Raw genomic sequence first — 20,805 nt, forward strand, 5'->3', positions numbered from 1 at the left:
CTTAGGTTCTTATCAGTGCCCAACTCCCCCAGGAGCCTGGAGGAAGAGTTTTTAGAGGGTTTATAAAGGATGGGGAAGGGAGGGAGCTGCTGAGGGGAACAAGTTCTTTCCCTTGGCTGGAGACAGGCCGAGAAGCAGGGCTGACATTCATCTTGGGGCACCCTTAAGGCCTCCCACAGTGGGTGTCTCTTGGCTAAATCCTATCCTGGCCCCTTTACAAGGAGCCTTGTGTGCCTGGTACTGGTTGGGGCAGGGCCAGGCAAAGGGATTTAGTGCTTCCTGCCTCCAGAGTTCAGCCCCCTTCCCAGGATAAAGTAGAGCCAAGCAGATCTATATTCCAGGCCAGGCTATCAAAAGACGAGGGCTTGAGCAGCCAGAGCATGATTAATTACCAAATTAATTGCCAAATTAATCATCCGGGTAATTGCCAGAGAGCTGGGCGGAGGGCAGCGAGGGAGGTTGCTGCCCACCAGGGGCAAAGCCCAGACAGCGTCAGGGTGGGAAGTCACTGCAGCACAGGTAGTGGGTGAGGGGGCAGAGGCAAGAGACGGGCTGCTGTCTGAGCAGATGGCTTGGGCACCATGGGAGGCCAAATTGGGGTGTACCTGAGTTCAGTGGAAGCCTTGAAGGCCTAGGAGCAGAAGACAGAATGGCGGCAGTGAGTGGGTCATCATGGAAGCATAAGAGGGGTGGCCAGGGGGCAGGAAACAATGGCCAGGTTGTGCTATGGATGTGCTTGTTAGACTTGAGGGGAGAAGAGTAACTGGCCTGGAAACTGGAAAAGGTAGTGAGTGTCCCTGAACTAGACAGAGTGAGTTGGGACAAGGGGTCAGTCTCACCCCTGCATCATGGGGACCCCCAGACCTCCTCATCCCTGAGCTCTTCTGTGACTCTTGGATTAGGAATGATGGGGGAAGGAGCTGAGTAGCCTCTGCCATCCAGCAGATTTTGGAAACTATCTAGAACCTAACGGATCCCATCCTTCCAAGTGAAAAACTACTCTATGGCCTGTGACCCAAGACTGCTGCTCGAGGCCAGGTCCCCCTCCTTCACACCTGCCCCAGCCTGAATCCTTCCCAGGCTGGATCTAGTACCTGGGATATGTCTCCAGGAGTTAGCAAATCAGATCAGGTTTGGAGCAGAGGACTTCGGCTCGGCCCTGCCCCCACCTGACAGTGGGAAATTTGGTGGGCCATGTGCTCTGCTGGGCAGAGGACAATTTATAACCCTTGAGGGAGTTAACCCAGAGGCTGAACTAGGAGATGTGATCTGGAACTACATCTGCAACCCCATGAACCCTGGGGCTACTGGAAAGCTGAGCTTGAATGTGGCTCAGAGGATCCATCCCTTCCAAGGCCCAGCAACCCCTTGGCCACCCATTGGGCATTTAGTGTTTTTTAATTTTTTAAAATTTTTATTCTTTATTTTTATTTATACATGACAGTAGAATGTATTTTGGCATATCATACATACATGGACTATAACTCTCCATTTTTGTGATTGTACATAAAGTAGAATTACACTGGTTATGTATGTATATATGAACATAGGAAAGTTGATTCCGATTCATTCTACCGTCATTCCCATTCCTATCCCCTCTCCCTTCCCCCAACCCCCCTATCCAACCTGGTGAACCTCCACTTCTCCCTCCCTCCCGCCTACTGTGAGTCAGTATCTGCATATTAGTGTGTTGTTTATTTAGTACCCATTTACCTAGTATTTCTACACATCAGGCATTGTCTATGTCCTCTACAAATATGACCTTTTAAAATTTTGTATTTTTAGTTGTTTGAAAGGCCTTTATTTAATTTATTTATACACAGTGCTGAGAATTGAATCCAGTGCCAAATACATGCCAGGCAAGTGCTCTACCACTGAGCTACAACCCCAGCCCCAAATATGACCTTCATTTTGGAGACAGAGTCTCACTGAGTTGCCCCTGCTGGTCTCAAACTCCTACTGCTTCTGCCTCAGCCTACCAATTAGTTGGGATTGTAGGTATGCACCACTGCACGCACCTTGAATACAAACTCTTTTAATCTGTCAAGTAGGGAGGACCTGCCCCCACTTTACAGATGAAGAGACTGAGGAGAGGTTTGGAGACTTGCCTGGGTTGCACTTGTGCTGATCTGGGATTCCAATCAACTCACTTATGCAGCAAGAACACTCAGGAGAGTTCAGTTGCCTCAGGGTCCTTGGGCAGGGATCTCTGGGATGCTTGCCAATGGACCCATAGTAGAAGGCACAGCTGATTTGCCATTAACCATGTCTCCTCTTGAGGCTTAAAGAAGTGTCTGTCATAGCTCATCCTTGGGGACAGGTTGCCTGCTGCACCAGTCACTGCAGTTGCTTTGCAGAGCTGCTTGTTTGCTGCTATATGCCTGGTTGGAGATGATGTTTGGGGACGAGGTGGTACAGTTTGGCCACCAGAGGTAGTAAATACCCCAATCTTACTGGTTCATGTGTGGGGATACAGAAGCCAAATCGAAGGGAGGTCCTGGGTGACAGAGAGGAACCCACTGGAGCCCAGGCCCTAGCAGGTCCTATTGTGAGGTATGCAGGGATATACCAAATCTATTCAGAGCCTGGTCCAGGAGTCCAATAGAGCTGAGTTCAGATCTTGCACAACCTAGCCCAAGTCACTCAACTTTACTGAAAGTTGGTCTCAGGAAAGAAAAAAGCTAAATGACTTTGTGAGAACTCAGTAGGGAAAAGGCGGCCTCTACAGTTGGGTGGGGAAAGATAGAGATGACACAGAGATGTTTATCAGCTTGCTGGGAAATGCTCTTGGTGGGACACTAAAAGATACTAGACTGCTTGAGTTCAGGACCCTCTGGGTCTACGCATTGGTAAAGAACTTCCCTCATAATAAAAGTACAAATAAGTACATACATTTACTGAAAGTTTTAATCATGCTTTCAATATAGTAACTCACTTAGTTTCCATGAGGAATTAAACCACATACCCAATTCCATATACAATTAATACCCCTGAGTACCTATTATGTGCCAGGCTCCAATCTAGGTGCTCAGGCCATAGCAGTAAACAGTCTCCCTGACCCAGCCCCAGTCCAGATCTGCTTCTGGCAGAAAGGATGCAAAAAGTTTCAGTGTACCAGCTACCCAGACCTCTGGAATCCTGAGAAAAGCCTCAAGGCCAAATTTCAGTGACAGCAACCCCCTCCCCACCCCCCCCAACCCAAAAAACCTGGGCCTGCGGTGCCACCTGGTGGTCATAGTTGGAATGGCTCCAAACAGTGCCACCAACGGAGTTTGAGTCTACTCCACTTTCTCAGGCTTGGGGAAGTCACCACTTAGGAGGTAGGAACATACCTCCTGGGTGCCTTTGGAAGGAGTGGACATAGGTGTGTCCTTAGTCATTTAATAGCAACTGTTCTCTTGGTGATTTTCTCTGGTTGTCCAACAGATTCCCTCCTCCAACTGTACCAGCATCTAAGGCAAAGGGACTTGGCAAAGGAATCAAATGAGTATGGCACATTATTGTCAGCCTAAGAATGATGTAGGCAGGCACTCCTTGTTTGCAGGGATCACCTGGAGGGATGCTCATCATTAGTGATTTTGCTTGTGGGGAAGTACATCATCCCTTATACCTCACCCTCTGCCCACTTGGCAATGTCCCCCATCACCTTATATCAAACCTAGCACAAGGCCCAGTGCAATGAAAGCCTTAACCTGTCCCTAGTCAGGTGATGGGTCCTCCTCTGAATTCTCCTGTCAACTTACCTGTGTCTCTCATCATTTCCTGGTGAAGGATGTTATTGTTGCTGTCAGTGTCACTGTCCTGACTCTTTTGTTGGATAGAATTCTTCTGAGGCCAACCCCATCTCTGTCCCTCACCACCACCATGGTCATAGCCCAGAGAGGACCTGGAATGAACCACTTGGGAGTAACAGAAGAGAACTAATGTCTAGTGAGAGGAGCAGGAAGCTTTGTCTTCAGAGAACTTTCATTCCTTCTTTGGAAATCTTAGCAGTGAGCTCTGGGGTTAGTTACCTGAGCTCAAGTTCAGGTCCTAATGTGTGCTAAGCAATCCTGCCCTACTGTGCTTCAGTTTCATGATCTGTAATATGGAGGTAAAAGGGGTTTGCTAGGGAATTAAACGGGCTCTGATTCTGTCCATGAGTTCTCCACGAAGTTCATACACTTTGACTCTGGGCATGACCCATTCTCTGCCCTCCTCTTTTGCCCAGGCTTCAGAGCATCATTTTATTTACCTATTATTGAGTTGCTGATAAATCCCTTAAATCTTTCATAATCTGGTGTTCTCAGCCTCCTTTGAGTAAACACCCTTTCTGTGAGCTCCAGCTAGGGCAGTGTTTGACCCTCTGGGGCCTCCAGCCCTCTGGCAGGGGAATGGAGTCGGGAAGGAGGTTGAAGTGGGTCTGTTGGGTCCTAACCAAGAGGACTCTGGGTATCAGGGTTGTACTAGGGTGAGGTGAATGAAGCATCCAGGGCTCAAAGTGTAAGGAGGCGCTTGTGCTTGGGTTGGTGCAAGTGCAGTGTCAGTCTCTGGAAGTGAGTGGCTCCTTACTTTTAAGCCCAAGACTCCTCACTCACCTCATTATCTTGGTCCTGCCATGTCATCCCTTGTGTCAGAGCCTGAGTCTGGGGGCTTCATTTCATGCCACATAGTGGAGATGCTAAAGGTATCTCTGAGGATGCCAAAGGACTCCTGGGATACCCAACAGGTGTCTTGGCTGAGCGTAACAGTGCCTACAGCTGCCAGCAGGTGGCAGCATAGGGTGGCACCAGGGACTGGAAGACAGGTTGATTGGTGAGCTAAATAGGCAGTGCAAGTTGCTGAGTACCAGGTCAGACCCCAGCATCCCCTGTCTCTGGAGCTTGACTGAGAATCCTTTTGGAATGGTGCAGAATAAGGCCCTATCCCATCTCTGAGCCTGAAAACCCAGTCTCTGGGTACTGGATATCCTCTGCAGCATGGGTGACAGTATATCCTCCAGAGAGGCTTTAGAGAGTGAAGTAAGATTGTGCAGGATTTTATCAATCAAGGGTGATTGTCTCCAGGACCAGATGTAGCCTTGAGGTAGCCCAAAGCTCATTTCCAAGGCCCCTCTTGTAATTTTCCAGCTGTGGTTGCCCGTGAGATGAATGGTGCTCCTACTGGCAGTGGGTAAGACTGTGGCCTGGCTCTCCTTTCACAAGCTGGTCCCTGTTGTCTGGCACAGCTCAACAAATCACAACTTATCATTATTTCTACTATTATTGTTGTCATTGTTGTTACTCCAAGACTCTATATCTCCCAGGAGGAGGAGCTGACCCCACCCATCCTTAAAGGCATTAGGACTAGATGGTTGGAAATGGCCAGATTGGACACATCTCTCATCTCTCTTTTGACCAGTGGCTGGAAGACAGTGGGCTGGGATATCTGCTGTCCTTTATTATGAAATGGGAGACAACCCACTATCCCTAGCCACTGTGGCCATCAAAGATATGTGTTGGTACCTGTCATGGAGCCTGATTCTGGGGCTCACAACACACACAGACCCATAGTGTGGGACTCTTGCTCCAGGGGATCAGGAAGGGCTGGAGACCCCAAGGAATGAGACAGAGCTGAACAGCCAGCCCTGCACCACTGGGCCCATTCTTAGGTCCCGCCTGCTGACCAGGTGTCCCTGCCAGACTGGGCCAGTGGGTGACAGTGGCACGTTGGTGTGGAATGAGGCAGTTGGCCTCCTGCTTGTAGGCCTTATCTGCCCAGAGCAGTAGATTAGGGGCTAGCCATGTCTCAGACCTCCAATCAGGCCATGGGACAGCAGTAGGAGCTATAGGGACTCCAGGGCTTATCTTCCCTCAGCAAGGCAGGAAAGGCTCAATGGGGTGCTGCAGAACGAGGTCCATGTAATTCTCAGATTGGCTCAAGCAGTGTGGGAGGGCGCCACAGGGAGTAGGGTGGTGTCTGGACAAGACCTTCCCCACAGAGCTAGCTTATCCTTTGGAAGGTATGTGGTCTTTTGGCCCCCGGGGGCACACTCACCCAAGTCCCTGAAGTGGGAAAACTCACAAACCTTTGTTATTCTCCCCCAACTCAAGCTTTGGGGCCAGAGTTACTGACTGAAGACACTGTCAATGCCTTCCACATGCCTGGTAGCGCTCCTGGCTGGGGACGCAACCACACGCAAGGCCACCTCACAGAGTTCTCGGTCCAAAGAAAGGGAGTGGTCTGAGAGGTACCTGGAGGAGGTATACAGAATTAGTCTGAAGCTCAAGCAAGTCCCACCCTACTGCCCCCACGTATCCAGGAAATAGCTATGGGAAACCATAGGGAGAGAAATCTTGAGACTTTCAAAACCCGTGGGGGACCCGAAGGTCCCAGTGATCAGGTGAGCAGCAAACAGGGTGAGGCCTGGCAGGTCCCTCCCTACCCAGGTGAGGGGTTCTGCTGCACTTTGAGAAGGCCAGGTTTAGGGAGTCCTATTTGCTAAGTGCCTCTCTATCCTTACCTCAACCAAGGGTGGGGGTCCTATCTTTGACAGAGATCTCTATAAGACTATCAGGTGGGAAAATGACCTGGGCTGGGAAATAGGTATAAATCCTGGGTTCCAGCTGTGTGCTGGGAGCCAGCCCTGCACCCAGGACTTCCCCCCCCCCGCTCTGTTCTTAAGTCTTTGGCATCCTGCTTCCCAACTGTGTGACACTGGGCCAGAACTACTCACTCTCTGAGCTTTGTCTGTATGAGGGGGCTAATGGTTATCTCTGGAAGGAAATGAGGAAATAGGAAGGAGTACTACAGGCACTGTGCAATGGAGCTGGCGATCAGAGGCCTAGAGACCACCATGGGGCAGTGGCCCTTAGGGTGCCAAGTCCAGAGCAGGGGCTAAGGACCAACTTACACGAGGGTACTTTGGTCTCTTTTAGACTAAAGATAGAACCTTGTCTAGCACAAAACTTAAAGAGAAGGTGAGCATGGAGGAGCCAGGGCTGAGAGGCCCTGAGGGGTCAGGAAGAGTAGCCAATTGGGGGACATCCAGGGGAAGGTCCCCATGAAAGTAGCCAGAGGCCAGGGCCACTGTGTATTCTCCATGCCTTCCCTGCTAGTGGCTTTGGCTAATGAGGCAGCACTTCATTGGCCCTGGCCTCTGGCAGAGCATGTCCCCAGCAGGAAGGAGTGTCAGGCCTCAGCTGTGCTAGTCCCTCCAGCTTCTCCAGGCCTTCATCCAAGCTCTTGCATCTTCTTCTGTGACCAGCCAGATGGGCAGAGGTGGGCCTGGGTGCCCATCAGGCAGACCTACACCCACCACCTTACCCACCCCAGGCTCAAAGGTGCAAGGGCCCTAAGAAGACTTCATCCAAGTCCCCCTCCCAGGATACCTTTAAAGAGACAACGTTTACCCCTAGCTTTGGACATGGAGGGCTACAGAGTCTGGGCAACAGTTATATTTGATGTGACTAGAGTAGCCAGTCCCCCAGCTGGGGGTGAGGAGCCTGTTCAGTTGGACCACAAACTGAACCCAGAATAGAAAAGTTAGTGTGGTGTCAATGGGAGTGACCAAGAGTGTGACATATTATGGATACCACCAGAAAAGAGAGCAAACGTTTATGGAGAAAGCCATGGGTAGAGTGTTTCTTAACTGTATTCTGTTAGTTTCACTGCCAGATCACCTGTTCTATATCTGTCATAGCCACTGTCACATCCACAGAAAGAGCCACATTTGGGGGCTGCCACATCCTTGCCATAACCCATGCCTTGGTAAAAGGTGGAATGTGAAGGTAGCTGGTAGCTCACACAGGCTGATTCTCAGTCTCTACTCCCTTTGCCTCCTCCAGGCAGCCCTCCCCGACTGGAACTCTCAGAGCAACTCTGGTCTGCAGAATTTCTCTGGCCCAACAGACTTGACCCTGGAGGGTAAGAAGCCCATTATCCTCCAAGCACACTGGTTGGCACAGGGAAAGTGCTGAATTACTCCTGTGGACTCCAAAGCAGTTCTGAAAAACCCAGGGAAGGAAGGATGTCAGATGCCAGAGATGGCTGTCTTAATAGCTGACAGCCACCACTCTACCTTACCTTGTTATGTTTATCCAGGCTGCAGAAGTAACTGCAAGAAAATTCAGTTGGGCTGATGGGGACAGGAGAGGGGAGTGCACAGCTGTAGGTGTGCTTTCTGCCAGGACCTCAAACCCTGGGGACTAGCCAGGATTCCATCTAGGGTGGGCAAGGGTATGAGAGGGCTTGCTGGGGATAAGGCAAGGTCGGACTTGAACCTTGACAGCATCTTCAGCTTCATCAGAACTGTCCAGTATTGGGGAACAAGGTTCAGAAGGGTCTAGTGCCCTGGGGAGGAGCAGGGCTGGTGGAGGCAGCTGGTGTGACCTGCAGACTGTCCATTCCTGCTGGGTGCCTGGCCAAACCTCTGGTTGGGAAGTCTGGGCTAGAGACCATGCAGTGAGATATACAGGGGTCTCAGCAAACTATGGCCCAGAGTCACAGAGCCTGGGTTCCCTCTCCCCTTGGTTGGGCTCTCCAAAAGGCAAGAGATGGTCTAAGCTCTCTGCCAACCACAGGCTGATTCTTAGTCTCTATTCTCTAAGTATGGAACTGGCCTGTTTGTTTCTTACCACCTCTTGGAGAATGTTAGATGCTGTCACCTTTCAAGACACTGTGAAGATCAGAATGCAGGGTGAAATTCAGAATGCGGGGTGCTCTGAGAAACCTAATGAATGCTCAGAATCAGTAGTGACTTCAGCAATCACATGCTAGCCCCTCTCTTGCCCCTCGATGCTTCTGCATTCCCAGAAACTCATACTGTGGGGGACACCAGAGAGTCCCCTGTGTGATTCTCATTGTGCTTTCAAGTTAAATGAAGTGTTGGGCCACCTGGGAATTTGTCTTAAATATGAGAATATGGCTGAGTCTGTGGTCCACTGATCGGAGCTCACTCAGCTTGTCAAGGAAGGCTGTGGTATCCCCTGGGTGAGACCAAGGATGGGCCCACCAGCCTCAGAGAAAACACTGCCTCTCCCCGATCCCCTGCTTGTAGATTCAGGTTCACTAGGAGCCTCAGAACACTCCAGGCCTCCTTTCTTCCACTGATGTCCCAGTACTACCACATGCATGGATCTGATCAGGCTCCCAGAGGTCACCTTTCCAGCTGAACCTGAGGGAGAAGGGGGCCCTGCAAATCTGGGAGTGGGATTTGAGAAGCAAGACTTTCTGCTCTGCCCAGGCCATGGGCTGGGAAAATGACACTTACCAGACAGCTCTCGGCACCACCTACTCCTCTGCTTCTCCCTCAGACACATTCCTATATGAAGCTAGAGCAAGTCATGGGCTTTTCTCAGCGATTGCAGAGACCATCTCCACTTCTTGTCCCTTCCCTGTATGCTTGCTGCACTTCCTCTAGCTCCCTCAGTAGTGTGTGTGTGTGTGTCCAGTATCTCTGGGGGAACTTGATACCCAACCTGATCTGCTCTTGTGGGGTCAGAGCACACAAAGGGGATGGGGGGCTTCCAAGAATCTCTGGGGTGTGTGTGACAAGAGCAGATCAGGCCCCGGTGGGAATGGCATCCTGGTTTTAGTCTTCTCAGTCTTACCTAAGAGTCTCCATGCTCTTCCCTACCTTTCTCCCCTCCCTGCACCTGATGCTCACACACTTCTTGTTCATATCTTGTCACTTCTGGCCTTTCAAGAATATGCTCTCGGGGCTGGGGATGTGGCTCAAGTGGTAACACCCTCGCCTGGCATGCACGAGGCGCTGGGTTCGATCCTCAGCACCACGTAAAAATAAAATAAAGATGTTGTGTCCACCGAAAACAGAAAAATAAATATTTTAAAAATCTCTCTTTCTCTCTCTCTTAAAAAAAAAAAGAATATGCTCTCGGTGGCCAAAGACGCCCCTATCTGTAGTTGTCCCCCTGTCCTGAGCCCTCGGAGGCCAGAGTGGATGAGCATACTAGATAGACCTGCATCTCCTGGGGCTTTACCAGATATCCTTAACCAAGTTCCCTGAAACACTGAGACCTGCTGTCTGCACAGGATAGGGCAGAGTATCTCTCCCCAGTCTCTGGACACCCCCAAGTACATCCTGACCCTTCCTTTTTAATATATCTATAAATATAAAGATATAGACATATGGTAGCATACGCACATTACCCACACACACCCCCTTTATCCTCCATCTAGAATGAAACTCGGTGTGGCTTGGCTCTCTGATGGGCCATGGTGCCAGGCTCACAACAGGGGCTCAGTCACGCCTCTGGAAGAAATCCATACATAGCAAGGTCAGAACGCTATTGGAATTTCTGGGCTCTCCCCCCACATGAACTTTCCTTTACATTCTGAAGACGTCCTCTCTCTGTGGGTACCAGGCAATGGGATTACTTTATTCAGTTTGACTGAAAGGTGGCACTTCATATATTAAACAAGGAGAGGGCCTCCCAAATCCACCCTTATACCACCCGCTGCAAAACCCTGCACTTCATAAGGAGAGGTTTGACTCAGGGAAGTGTTTATGTTGGGTGGGGAAAAATTTCTCTGAGGATCTTAATAAATAGTCAATTTGGGGAGCAATGATGGCAGGCAACTCCATCTCACCTGTCTGCCCAGCTGAGGACACTGAGGAGAGTCCTGGTCACCTCCCTAGGCTTGTGGCCACAAGGGGAACACACTCATCAGAACTTTTCACTCCAATACTTTCAGTCCCACATTCTTTGGAAGATCTGGGAATTTGGTTTTTCCTTCAGGACTGGGAGAAAGAGCTAGGGAAAAAATGGTGGATGGAAGGGAAAAAGGTGACTGTGAGGGCACAAGAGATAAGGAAGTGCCCTTTGTCACTACAGAGATAGAGGTCCTGTGTCCATCACCAAGCCAGGATTCCTGTAGGTTCTAAGGTGCCACCCCCCCCCACCACCAGCAGGTCCCCTTCCTCCCCTGGTCCCATAAGATCCTGTCCATATAGCCTCTCCACCCCAGGGAGTGGCATTGTGACCCCATTCCATAGTTGAGACACAAGGCCCCAGAACAGCCTTGACTTAGGGCCAGAGCATTTCTGTGGATAAATCAGGGAAAACCAACTGGACTGCCACCTCATAGCTGGGATCCAAGTGACTATCCCCAGACCTCCCACAGCCCCTCACCCATCCTGTCCCCTTCTGGGGTTTCACAGCCCAAATGTCACAGGCTTCACGCTCTTCATGTAAACATCTTAATTACATCTTTAATGCTCTCACACATAGAGATGCTGTGAGTTAAATTACAGCTTTGTGCATCCTAAATTACCCGCAGCCTTCCAGTCGTTCAAGTGCTAATGTATTTATAGCATCTAAAAGAGGGAATAAATCCAGAACCTTCCCCATGGGGGCCTCCTAGGCCCTCACTTCCTGACATGTGGCATTTGTCCAATGGAAGATCCATATGTGCCACCCCTGTGTCTCCTCCAACCAGCAGAGGACAGTGATGATGGTGAGGCTGGACGTAGGGACGTGCCTCTGTGTGTGCTCATGTGTGTATGGGTGCCCAGTGTAGAAAAACTGCCCAGCCCCTGGGGTTTTTCTCTTGCCCAGATGTCTCTGGCATCATCCTGGACTTTCAAAGTTAAGGGGGAGGACAAGTGCAAAGACCCTCTTTTCTACTCCATGAACACCAAGGGGCCCTTCCCATGGATGGGAGTAGGAGAGAAAATTAAAGGATGGACTAGGTTTCTTAGGAGGAGTCTGGGAGATCCCATGGGCCCTCTGTAATGTGCATGGACCCTAGGTATGAGCAGCCCTTCTCCTGGCATCTTGCTTACTAGGCAGTTTCAGCTCTATATCTGGGTCTCTCAGGGCCTATAACAGGTGCTGCTCTATCCTGTCCCATGTGAGTAGTTGCCTTCCTCCACCCTAGAGGAAGCTCCAGTTTCCCACAGGGCATTCCTTTTCAGGCAGTTAGAACTGCTTCCACTAGCCTATAGCCTATCCCCACTGCCCTCAAACCAAGAGCCTCTCCTTGAATACCATCCCTGATAAAGACAGGGAGCCATTTCCAGAAGCAGGTAAGCACGGCTTTTAGAGCCCATTGGAGAAGTGCAGTAGAGAGTGGAAATCAGCTTTGCTTCCATCTTCCCCTGAGTCCCCAATTACTGAAGGCCAGAGTAGGTGGCCTACCCCAGTGCTCCACTATGTACTATAGGGGGAGGTTGACTTACAGGGTAGAGCCAACTAAGAGGGTCTCTACTGTGCCCCGCACACATCTGCATGTAGGTCCACTTATGCACATGCATGAAGACTTTCAGCAGGTCTGGGGTCAGCATCCCTCCACATCCATACCCCCAGTTACTTCTCTCTCAGCTCCACCATTACTTGGGCCCCAAAGCAGGTGGCTACCAGGGATAGACCTCACAGACCCTCTGTAATATGGATGGAGCCTGGGCATGAACAGCCCTTCTCCTGGCATCTTGTCCACTGGGCAGATTCAACTTCATCTGTGGGCCTTTCAGGGACTAAAACAGGTACTGCCGCACCTTGTCCCAGTGAAGTTGGTGGTTGCTTCTTTTCACTCCAGAAGAGGCTCCAAATTTTAAAATACAGATTTCTTCCCAACAGAGAGGAACCACCTCTCCTTTCCCTCTTCCTCTCCCAGAGTATCTCCCCCAATTTCCTCCATATTAGAGAAGCAGACCTTGATGAGAGGGGTGTGACCAGCAGACAATTAAGCCAGCAATGGCTCTTGACCTTCCTGGCCTAAAGGATACCCTCTGTGCCAGGTCCGTCAAGTCAGGAGAGATCAGTGGCCAGATGGCTAGGCTGGCCAGGGCCTCTCTTCAAGGCTGGAGAGTCAGCAGGTGGGTCTACCGAATAGCTGGGGCATGGCCCAGCCCCTTCCCGTCTTGTCAGGGCAGGTCCTGAGAATAGGTCTTGACAATCAGGGAGTGGGCAGCTCTGTGGGCACTGTGGCAGGTGTCTCTTTCAGAGGTCCAGGCCTGTCGTGGCCACTCACGCATGGATGGCATTGGCTACGTCGGTAAACACCAGTCGGCTAGGCCTCTGCAGTGGGCCCTGGGAGGGGAGAGCACTCTGCAGAAAGACAGGCAGGGGTATCAGAGACCTTGACCAAGGCCATGTACTATCTGGCCCAGTCACTGCCACCCTCACTTCCTAGTGTTCTGCCTCCTGCCTAGAATGTCCTCCCCTGCAAATTCAGCCTAGAAATTCGACCTGGCTCAGATGACTGCCTCCTCCCCACCCCCCCATAGCCATCCCAGCTTTCCTTTCAGCTTGGCAGCACTTACAGTGGACTCCTGTGCAGGATGAATTATGCATGCATCACCTTCTCCCAGCAGGGGAGATCTCACCTCTGCCCCACCCCTTCTCACTCCCAGAACAGGGTCAGGTACAAGGAAGGTGCACAAGAAACAACTGTCAAATGGTCAGTGGTCTCCAGGGCTGGGTAGACCATGATTCTATGTGATTTTTTTTTTTTTTGTAGTACCAGTGATTGAACCCAGGAATGCTCTATCACTGAGCTACATCCCTAACCTTTTTAAAAATTTTGAGCCAGGGTCTCACCTGACTCAGGTGACAGAACTGGAAGTAAAACCAAGTGGTCTCCAGACTCAGCCTGGACTCTTCCTTAAATCCAGGAAGATGCAAAGAGGACAGATGGATTAGGGATGGGCCCAGCCCCTTTATGGTGCTCTGGCCCTTGGAGATTTTGAGGAATGGTAGCAAGTGGTAAGGCAGCCCAGTGGCTCTAATAGGATGACCACAGTTATCCATCCCTTTGGATATTGAAGATGAGTTTGGCTGGAATCTGATTGACCTGTGGTCTGTCAGTGACTAGAAATCCAACAGCCTGTTTGAAACTGGCACTGCCTAAGAGTCTGGCTCCATCTATAATCTGCTCAGGACCATGAATCCTCAGGAAGCAGAGGAAGTAAAGTTCCCAGTCCTCAATAATCCCTGACATTAGTCCTTTCCCACTTTTCCAGCTAGTATGTGGAGATGCATAGGACAAGAATTAGAATTTTTCATTTGCAGATGAGGAAAGTAGGCTCAGAGATGCCACTGGGGTTTCCAAGATCCAAGGGCTGTCCCTGTCTTGGCCTTGTGCAGTAAGTTTGTGAATGGCATGAAAAAATTCTATCAGTTTCTGAATAAACCTAGCAAGACCTGTATATCAAATAGCTGCTGCCTGATACCTAGCAGGTGCTGGCAAGCAGCATGTAAAGGATGGAGGGTGGGGTAGAGGAGGCATGGACAGCTGCAGGCTGGGTATCAGTGCCCACCTTGCCCTGCATGGCCTGCAGGGAGGTGGCGGCCTGCACGGAGGCCGCGTCCCGTCCATGTTCCAACAGCTCCTGCTCCAGTTCATCTTGCTCCTCCGTGGGGTCAAAGTTGTACATGGGCATGAGTTGGTGGCGCAGCTTCTCCAGCCTAGGGGTGGGGGCAGGGGTGCTGGGGGCTGGGCAGGCCCTTGCCCTCCTGCCAGCCCTTTAGGCTCTGCCTCTTGGCCAGCTGAGCCACAGCACACAACCATGTTTAGGGGCCAAAGATTTCCCTTGTAGGCCAGGGAAGCAGGGCAAGAGTAGCCAGGCAGTTGGGTAGAGATAATCCCTTCTTTCTCCCTCTTGTCTCCCACCCTCCATTCCAGGGTTATATATGAATATAGAATCTTTATTTTCCTGCCCTGTACGTGAGATCTTGATGGAGGCCCTCAACCCTCCCTGAGAAGAGGCCCTCGTGGTGGGGTATTCTTTCTCTTTTCCCACCCACGCCCCCTGGAGCTCAGCCCAGCATTGCCCATAGGCTGGAACTTTAGGTGGCAGTTGGGGAATTACCTCTTCTTCTTCCTGATGTACAAAACCTGTAAGGGAAGGGGCAGTGTCAGATGGTGAGGAAAGTAAGCCCTGACTGACCCAGAAGGCCCTCGGGATGGGGGGACATGTGGAAGCTAAAGGGTGGTGTGGATCCCCATGTCCTCAATGTCCCCATCCCAGTGACATGGACACCCTACATTCATGCCTCTTTTTTTTTTTTAAATTTTTTTTGGTACCAGGGATTGAACTCAGGGACACTCAACCACTGAGCCACATCCCCAGCCCTGTTTTTTTTTTTTTTTTTTTTAAGAGACAGGGTATTTTATTTAGAGACAGGGTCTCATTGAGTTGCTTAGCGCCTCGCCATTGCTGAGGCTGGCTTTGAACTTGCAATCCTCCTGCCTCAGCCTCCTGAGATGCTGGGATTACAGGAGTGTGCCATGGTGTCTGGATCATGCCTCCCTTTAATGTTTTTTTGATGCTGACAAGTGGAGACTAGGCCTGCCCTTAGAAACCCAGCCTGGGAAAACTACAGTCACACTGGTGGTGGGGTCCAGGTCTATCATTATTGACTGCAGCCCCAGCCATTCAGTGTCTGCTTATGACACCTCAGGGACAAGGAGGGAGGGGAAGACTCCAACACATCCCCCATACTGGATCCAGAACCACATATAGGCAAAAAGAACAGTGGATAGGCAATGGCCAGAGTGTAGAAAAGTGTGGTCCTAGGTAAGGTTCTGGACTGGGTTCCATGGGAGACTCACGTCTCTCAGTGGACAGGGGTCAGAGAAGAGGGCTGAGCTCTAGATGTCAGCCCAGGCTAACCCTTCAGAACTCTGTCACTGAAGGAACATAAGAAAGTTCCAGGTTCTGTCCCCTATGTGCAGACATGAAGGCAAAGTGTTAGGTAGTCAGAAAACATATAGAACATCCCATGCTGGAGCAGGAAACCCTGTACCAAGCACTGAAGAGAGAGACAAAGGGGTGAGACTTGGGAAACCACCCTGGGCAGGGACTCTGGGGACCCCTGCCACCTGCTCTTCCCCAAACTGGCAGTTTCACGACTGCTTCTACCTTTAGGAAAGCCACATCCCTAGAGTCTGTCCCAAATCTTCTGTGGCTCCCATATTCTTTGTAGCCCATTCACAGATTGAATCTGGTTTGTTTCCCAGACTGACCCAAAGCTCCTCCTATAGGACTCCAAAGACTTAGAAAGAAACTAGAGTGTCCCTTGCTCCCCAATCCCTTCCATAGGTTCATACCGGGTGGGGTTCCCCTTGTTCTCCTATGGGAAGATGCAATAGGAGCTCTGAGGCCCACCCTGAGGAAGTGGCTCCAGCTGCAGAACTCGCTGCCCCCTTGCCTCAAGGTCCTTGCTCCAATACTTCTCCCTCACCTGTGACCTTTGATTTAGAAGGATCCACAGGATTGGCCAGCTTCCATTCAATCTCCATACCTTTACCCTGTTGGTCTCTTTGCCCACAACTGGTGACATCCACTGCCTTCCCACCTCCACTTCCAAATGTTCCCACCTCTCACTGTCCAGCTGCTTCCTTTGGGAAGCGTTTCCGAAGTGTTGCCCACACCAAGCACTTTTCACACTCCTGTGTGAAGCACAAGCCTGACACTGACTTGCTCCTTGTTGTACCCATGGCCCAGTTCAGTGCTGGCATGAGGGGAAAGCAAGCAGCACTCAGGGAAACCTCTAGCCCTCTTGTGCCCTGTGTCCAGGAGCTGTTTTCTGCCTTCCACAGCTTTTGTCCCACAAGCTTCCTACCTCCCCACCTTTGGCAGGAAGACCATCCACCCTAGGCCTCAGACCAGCAAGTTCCTAGAACAAAATATTTGCCAAGAGTAATAAGGGCAGATTCTAGGCCATTTTGCCCCTGAGGTTAGGGTGCTTAGATCTTCAAAACCATCCTGTGGGTGCCAAGGGGAAACACTGGCATTCTGCCTCACTCTCACCCCAGGAGACCTCTCAGCCCTGGCCTTGCTATTCATGAGCTGCATCCTGGCCATGCTTATTGGCCAGCGTTGTTCCCTGGCAGCAGTCCGGAGCCTGCAGGGCCCATATGGTGACCCTGGTTTAACAGCAGCTCCTGCCAGGCCATGGACGGACCATCCTACCCTTGTTTGTTAGAGCAACAAGCTCCTGAACCTAAGGCCAGCCATTATAGCCTGGAAGGAGCAATGGGCAGAGTACCACCATTGCCAGGCCCTTTGGGGGACCTCTGGATCTCCATTTCCATGGATTTGCCTTGAATAATTGCCAGTGTTCCCTTAGTGACATTCTGAGGGTCTGTGTATCATTTTGGGGGGTCATTTATAGCCCTCTTGCAGATTACCCCCATCCTGATAGCTACTCAACTCTGCCCCTTCTCATGACATAAGCCAGGTTCCTACCTTGAGTTTCAGCTCTAATGTTGCTTCCCAAGATGTCTCTGACCACCCAGCTTAGGTGAAAACCCTTGGGTTTGCTTGTTTGGTTTTTGACTGGGGATTGAACCCAAGGGTATTTTACCACTAAATATTCCCAGCCATTTTTATTTTTATTTTGAGACAGAGTCTTGCTAAGTTTCTGAGGATCTTGTTAAGTTGCTGGGATTGGTCTTGAACTTATATTCTTCCAGACTCAGTTTTCAAAGTTGCTGGAATTACCGACATGCACTACCATGCCCAGCTAAAACTCTTGGTTTTAAATTAATTTCTCATAAGAACCACAGGGCAGAATCTTGTCTCCCCAGACTCTGTTAGGTCCCAAAGGTCTTATCCAGGGCAATTATCCAGTAAATAATTGCCAAGTGAATGAATGAATAAAAATAAACATACTACCAATAATGTGACAAGCCCAGAGCATTCCCCCCAACTTTACAGCCCACAATCCCAGGCACCTTCTGGTCTCTACCCCTGCTGAAACCCATATAACAATTTGCCCCATTGCCCAGCTTACTGCTCACAGAACCTCCTTGCCTCCAAATTCTGACTCTTAGGACCCTCCATATGGAACTTCTCCCTCCCCAAATCCTGTGTGGCTTTCATGGAGTATCTCAAAATATGTATTTTCCAGAGTGTTTTCTGGGTCTTCCAATCAGAAGAATTATCTCTGGGTCTCTAGCCCCAGTGGACAAATCTTATGGGGAGGGGGAAATAAGGATTGCATTATCATTAATGGAATTTTTAAAAAAAAATTTTTAGTTTAGTCAATGGACCATTATTTTATTTATTTATATGTGGTACTGAGAATTGAACCCAGTGCCTCACAAATGCTAGGCAAGTGCTCTACCACTGAGCCACAACCCCAGCCCCACATTAATGGAAAATTGACTTCTGATTAGATTTTCTATTCTAAATACTGACTGCCTTCCCCCAATGGAGGGCCTTCTGGGCCAGCCCCAGCCTGCCCCAGCTCTCACCATGGCCACAGTCAAGCCAATCACCGTGATGATCCCAAAGGACAGAAGCATGGTACCCACGCCAGCCGTGCCATCAGCCACATCAGGGATTCTGGTGTCATTGAAGCTTGTGGCTTCTGGGCTGAGGGTGGTGGTCTCAGAAGTGGGCCCATCAGTGGCAGGCTCTAGGTCAGGTTCATTGGTAGGTGGGTGGCTATTGAGCCAGCCCCGAGCAGACAGGATCCTGGAGTTCATGCTGATGTTGAGAGACTGCCTGTGGTCAGTCAACCTGCCCATTCACTTCTGACATCAGTAGTACCCAAGCCTATGGCTCCCAACACCCATGGTGGCCACCTGAATAGCCACCTCCTTGATAAAGGAAGCCCCCTTCTTCGGTGGGTGCTGGAAAGGAAGAATAAACACATGAGGCTAAGGACAGGGGTGTGGCAGTGAGATGAAGTGCCTCTAGGTTCTGAAGACACTGGGAAAATAAAGATTTGAGGGCAGTTCAGGGACACAAAGACACATGCTTTATATACCTAGGTTCCCATGTAGATTTAGAAACATGAAAATGAAGTCTGTGGGTACAATGATCATAGCAATCATGCCTGGGAGATAGGAAAGATATCAGGGAGATTTGAAAGAAAAGGTCCCTCCCCTATGCAATAACACCCCTCATTCCTCCCACCTCCACCTCTTCACTCCCTGCCCCTCATATCTCTCTGTAGCTTTTTTCTTCCCTGGAGGAAAAAACTTACCTAGGAGTCATATAGGCCTGTCCTTGAATCCTGTCTAGGCTCAGCCATTTAGTGGATAACCCCAGACAAGTCACTCTACCTCTGTGCCTCAGTTTTCCTAAGCCTAATATCCCCACAGTATTGCAGGGTTACTGAAATGACAGAATGAACAAGTCCCTAGAAAAGACTTAGTTCAGCACAAGCCATGTTTACAGTGAGCACCCAGTAGAGATTCCACCTTTTCTTTTGTTCTAACCCAGTCAGGAGGCAGGGAGGCACAGAAGCTACTGGATTCAGAGAGCGGTGTGGTCCAGGCTGTGTGCCTGAAGTGGGGGTGGGGGCAAATGTGGGGAGACCAGGAGACGGGAAATAGAGGCATGGTTTTTCTGCAGACTTTAGGGTCCTTGGATGCCCCCCCCCCCTTCCCTCATAGGGGAACTGGGTGCTGGTGGGAACAAAGGAGGAAGGCAAGGGGAGATTATCTTCAGAAGTAGGGATGGAACTCCCACTTTGAAGCATCTCCCTTGTGCCTTCCCTCCTCCTCTGGGAGCAGAGATTTTCCCAGCCCAGAAAGACAGTGTGGGAAGGGGTCCCAGCCATTCTGCAGACCTAGAGGAGGGATTCCTAGCTCATGACTGCATCCCTGTTGTGCTTATGGGTACATTTGTGTGTGTGCGTGCATGTGTGTGAGTGTGTGTACCCACATCCATGCTGCACCCTTAGGAAAGGTCAAGGCTGGCAGAGGGACATGAGTGGGGTAGACTCATCTCTCTCTGCCCTGTCTCTCCAGTTATGCTAGGTAAGGAGTCTATTCTTAGCTCTGCCACTGACCCTAGGCATGACCTTGGGCTAGACCCTTAACTTGTTCTGGGGCTCTCCTCCCATCCAGAGGAGAGAAGATGCCCTGCTGACCACTTTCCGGGCCTGCCTTGGGGTCCAAAGGGGAAGGAGAAAAAACAGAGTGAAAGGGGTCTGCGCCTGACCTCTGAGAACCCTCATGCCATTCTCCTCTAGGTCCCTCAGTCCTCCCTGCCTCAATTCCCATGCCCGCCTTCGCAACCCAGTGATTTTTCCATTCTTGCACAGAATGAGAGACCTCAGCACTTACTTAATCCTCTCCGGGGCGCCGAGCTCAGTCAGAGAGGATAGGGGTGGTGGCGGCGGGCGGGAGACCGGGCGAGGGGAACATCTAGGCCCTGCGTGGGGGCGACAGTTCGACCCCAGGTCGGCGCTCCCTGCACGCTCAGAGCTGCGGGCCGGGCCGGCTACCTTGCACGGTGGGCAGCTGCAAGCACCAGCTCTGTCAGTCTAGGCTGGGGTGGGCAGGGCCGGGACCCAGGGCGGGGGTGGGGCCAGGCCAAGCAGCCTCAGGGGATCAGCGAAGCTTCAGTGCCTAGCCTTCCGGCCCTCTCCGCGCCCCCGGACTCTGATTGGCTGCCAGGCCAAGAGCCCGTCCAGCATTGGCCTGCTCGCCTGTCTCTCGGATATGACGCCTCCCTAAAGCGGGAGCCGGGAGCCCCGAGCCAGGTAGCAATTCTCTGAGACCACCCCTCACTCTGGTGGCCTACGCCGACATCCGGCAGGGGACCAAGGGTGACCAGGCCTTTACTGGGCCACAACTCGGGCTCCTGGGCAGCTCCAACTTCACCGGGACACACTCGGGCCCCAAAACGCAGACGTACGGAGGAGGCTTAGAGAGAGCACTGGAGTTGGAGTTCTTTGGGCTTGAGTCAACTCTAACAGGACCCTTTGCCGTGTGACCTTGAGCAAGCTGCTTCCCCTCCCTGTGTCTCGGCTTCCTATTCAGACCGGGGCTCTAGAGTGAGGACTCTGGTTAAATGACTCCAACCACCGGCGGGTGGAATTTTTATCTGGGTGGTATTTATTGGGTACCCCAACGCAGGCA

The 20,805-nt window shown here is 51.0% G+C and overlaps 1 protein-coding gene across 3 annotated transcripts; it reads right to left on the bottom strand.

Moving 5' to 3' along the window:
- Positions 1-11,177: 11,177 nt before the first annotated feature.
- On the bottom strand, positions 11,178-20,309 carry LOC308652894 (uncharacterized protein C3orf18). Of its 3 annotated transcripts, none has more exons than XM_081301010.1 (5): positions 20,008-20,309; positions 18,244-18,564; positions 14,792-14,817; positions 14,240-14,387; positions 11,178-13,028 (listed from the first exon to the last, which is right to left on the bottom strand). In XM_081301010.1, exons 2-5 carry the CDS (start codon positions 18,457-18,459, stop codon positions 12,948-12,950), a joined length of 471 nt encoding a protein of 156 aa, XP_081157136.1. In that variant the 5' UTR covers positions 18,460-18,564; positions 20,008-20,309; the 3' UTR covers positions 11,178-12,947. The 3 variants fall into 3 exon arrangements, with proteins under 3 accessions (XP_081157136.1, XP_081157135.1, XP_081157134.1); XM_081301009.1 differs by having other exon boundaries at positions 18,208-18,564; XM_081301008.1 differs by having other exon boundaries at positions 18,184-18,564.
- Between the last annotated feature and the right edge of the window lie 496 nt (positions 20,310-20,805).

This window comes from Spermophilus citellus (genome assembly GCF_964194105.1).
Source record: "Spermophilus citellus genome assembly, chromosome: 7".
Taxonomy (NCBI): domain Eukaryota; kingdom Metazoa; phylum Chordata; class Mammalia; order Rodentia; family Sciuridae; genus Spermophilus; species Spermophilus citellus.

Coding starts and splice junctions, on each gene's coding strand:
- LOC308652894 (XM_081301008.1), bottom strand. CDS start 18,459: ATGGGCAGGTTGACTGACCACAGGCAGTCTCTCAACATCAGCATGAAC. Junction 14,818..18,183: donor TTGGCTTGACTGTGGCCATG/GTGAGAGCTGGG, acceptor CTTCCCTTACAG/GTTTTGTACATCAGGAAGAA. Junction 14,388..14,791: donor TACATCAGGAAGAAGAAGAG/GTAATTCCCCAA, acceptor CCCCACCCCTAG/GCTGGAGAAGCTGCGCCACC.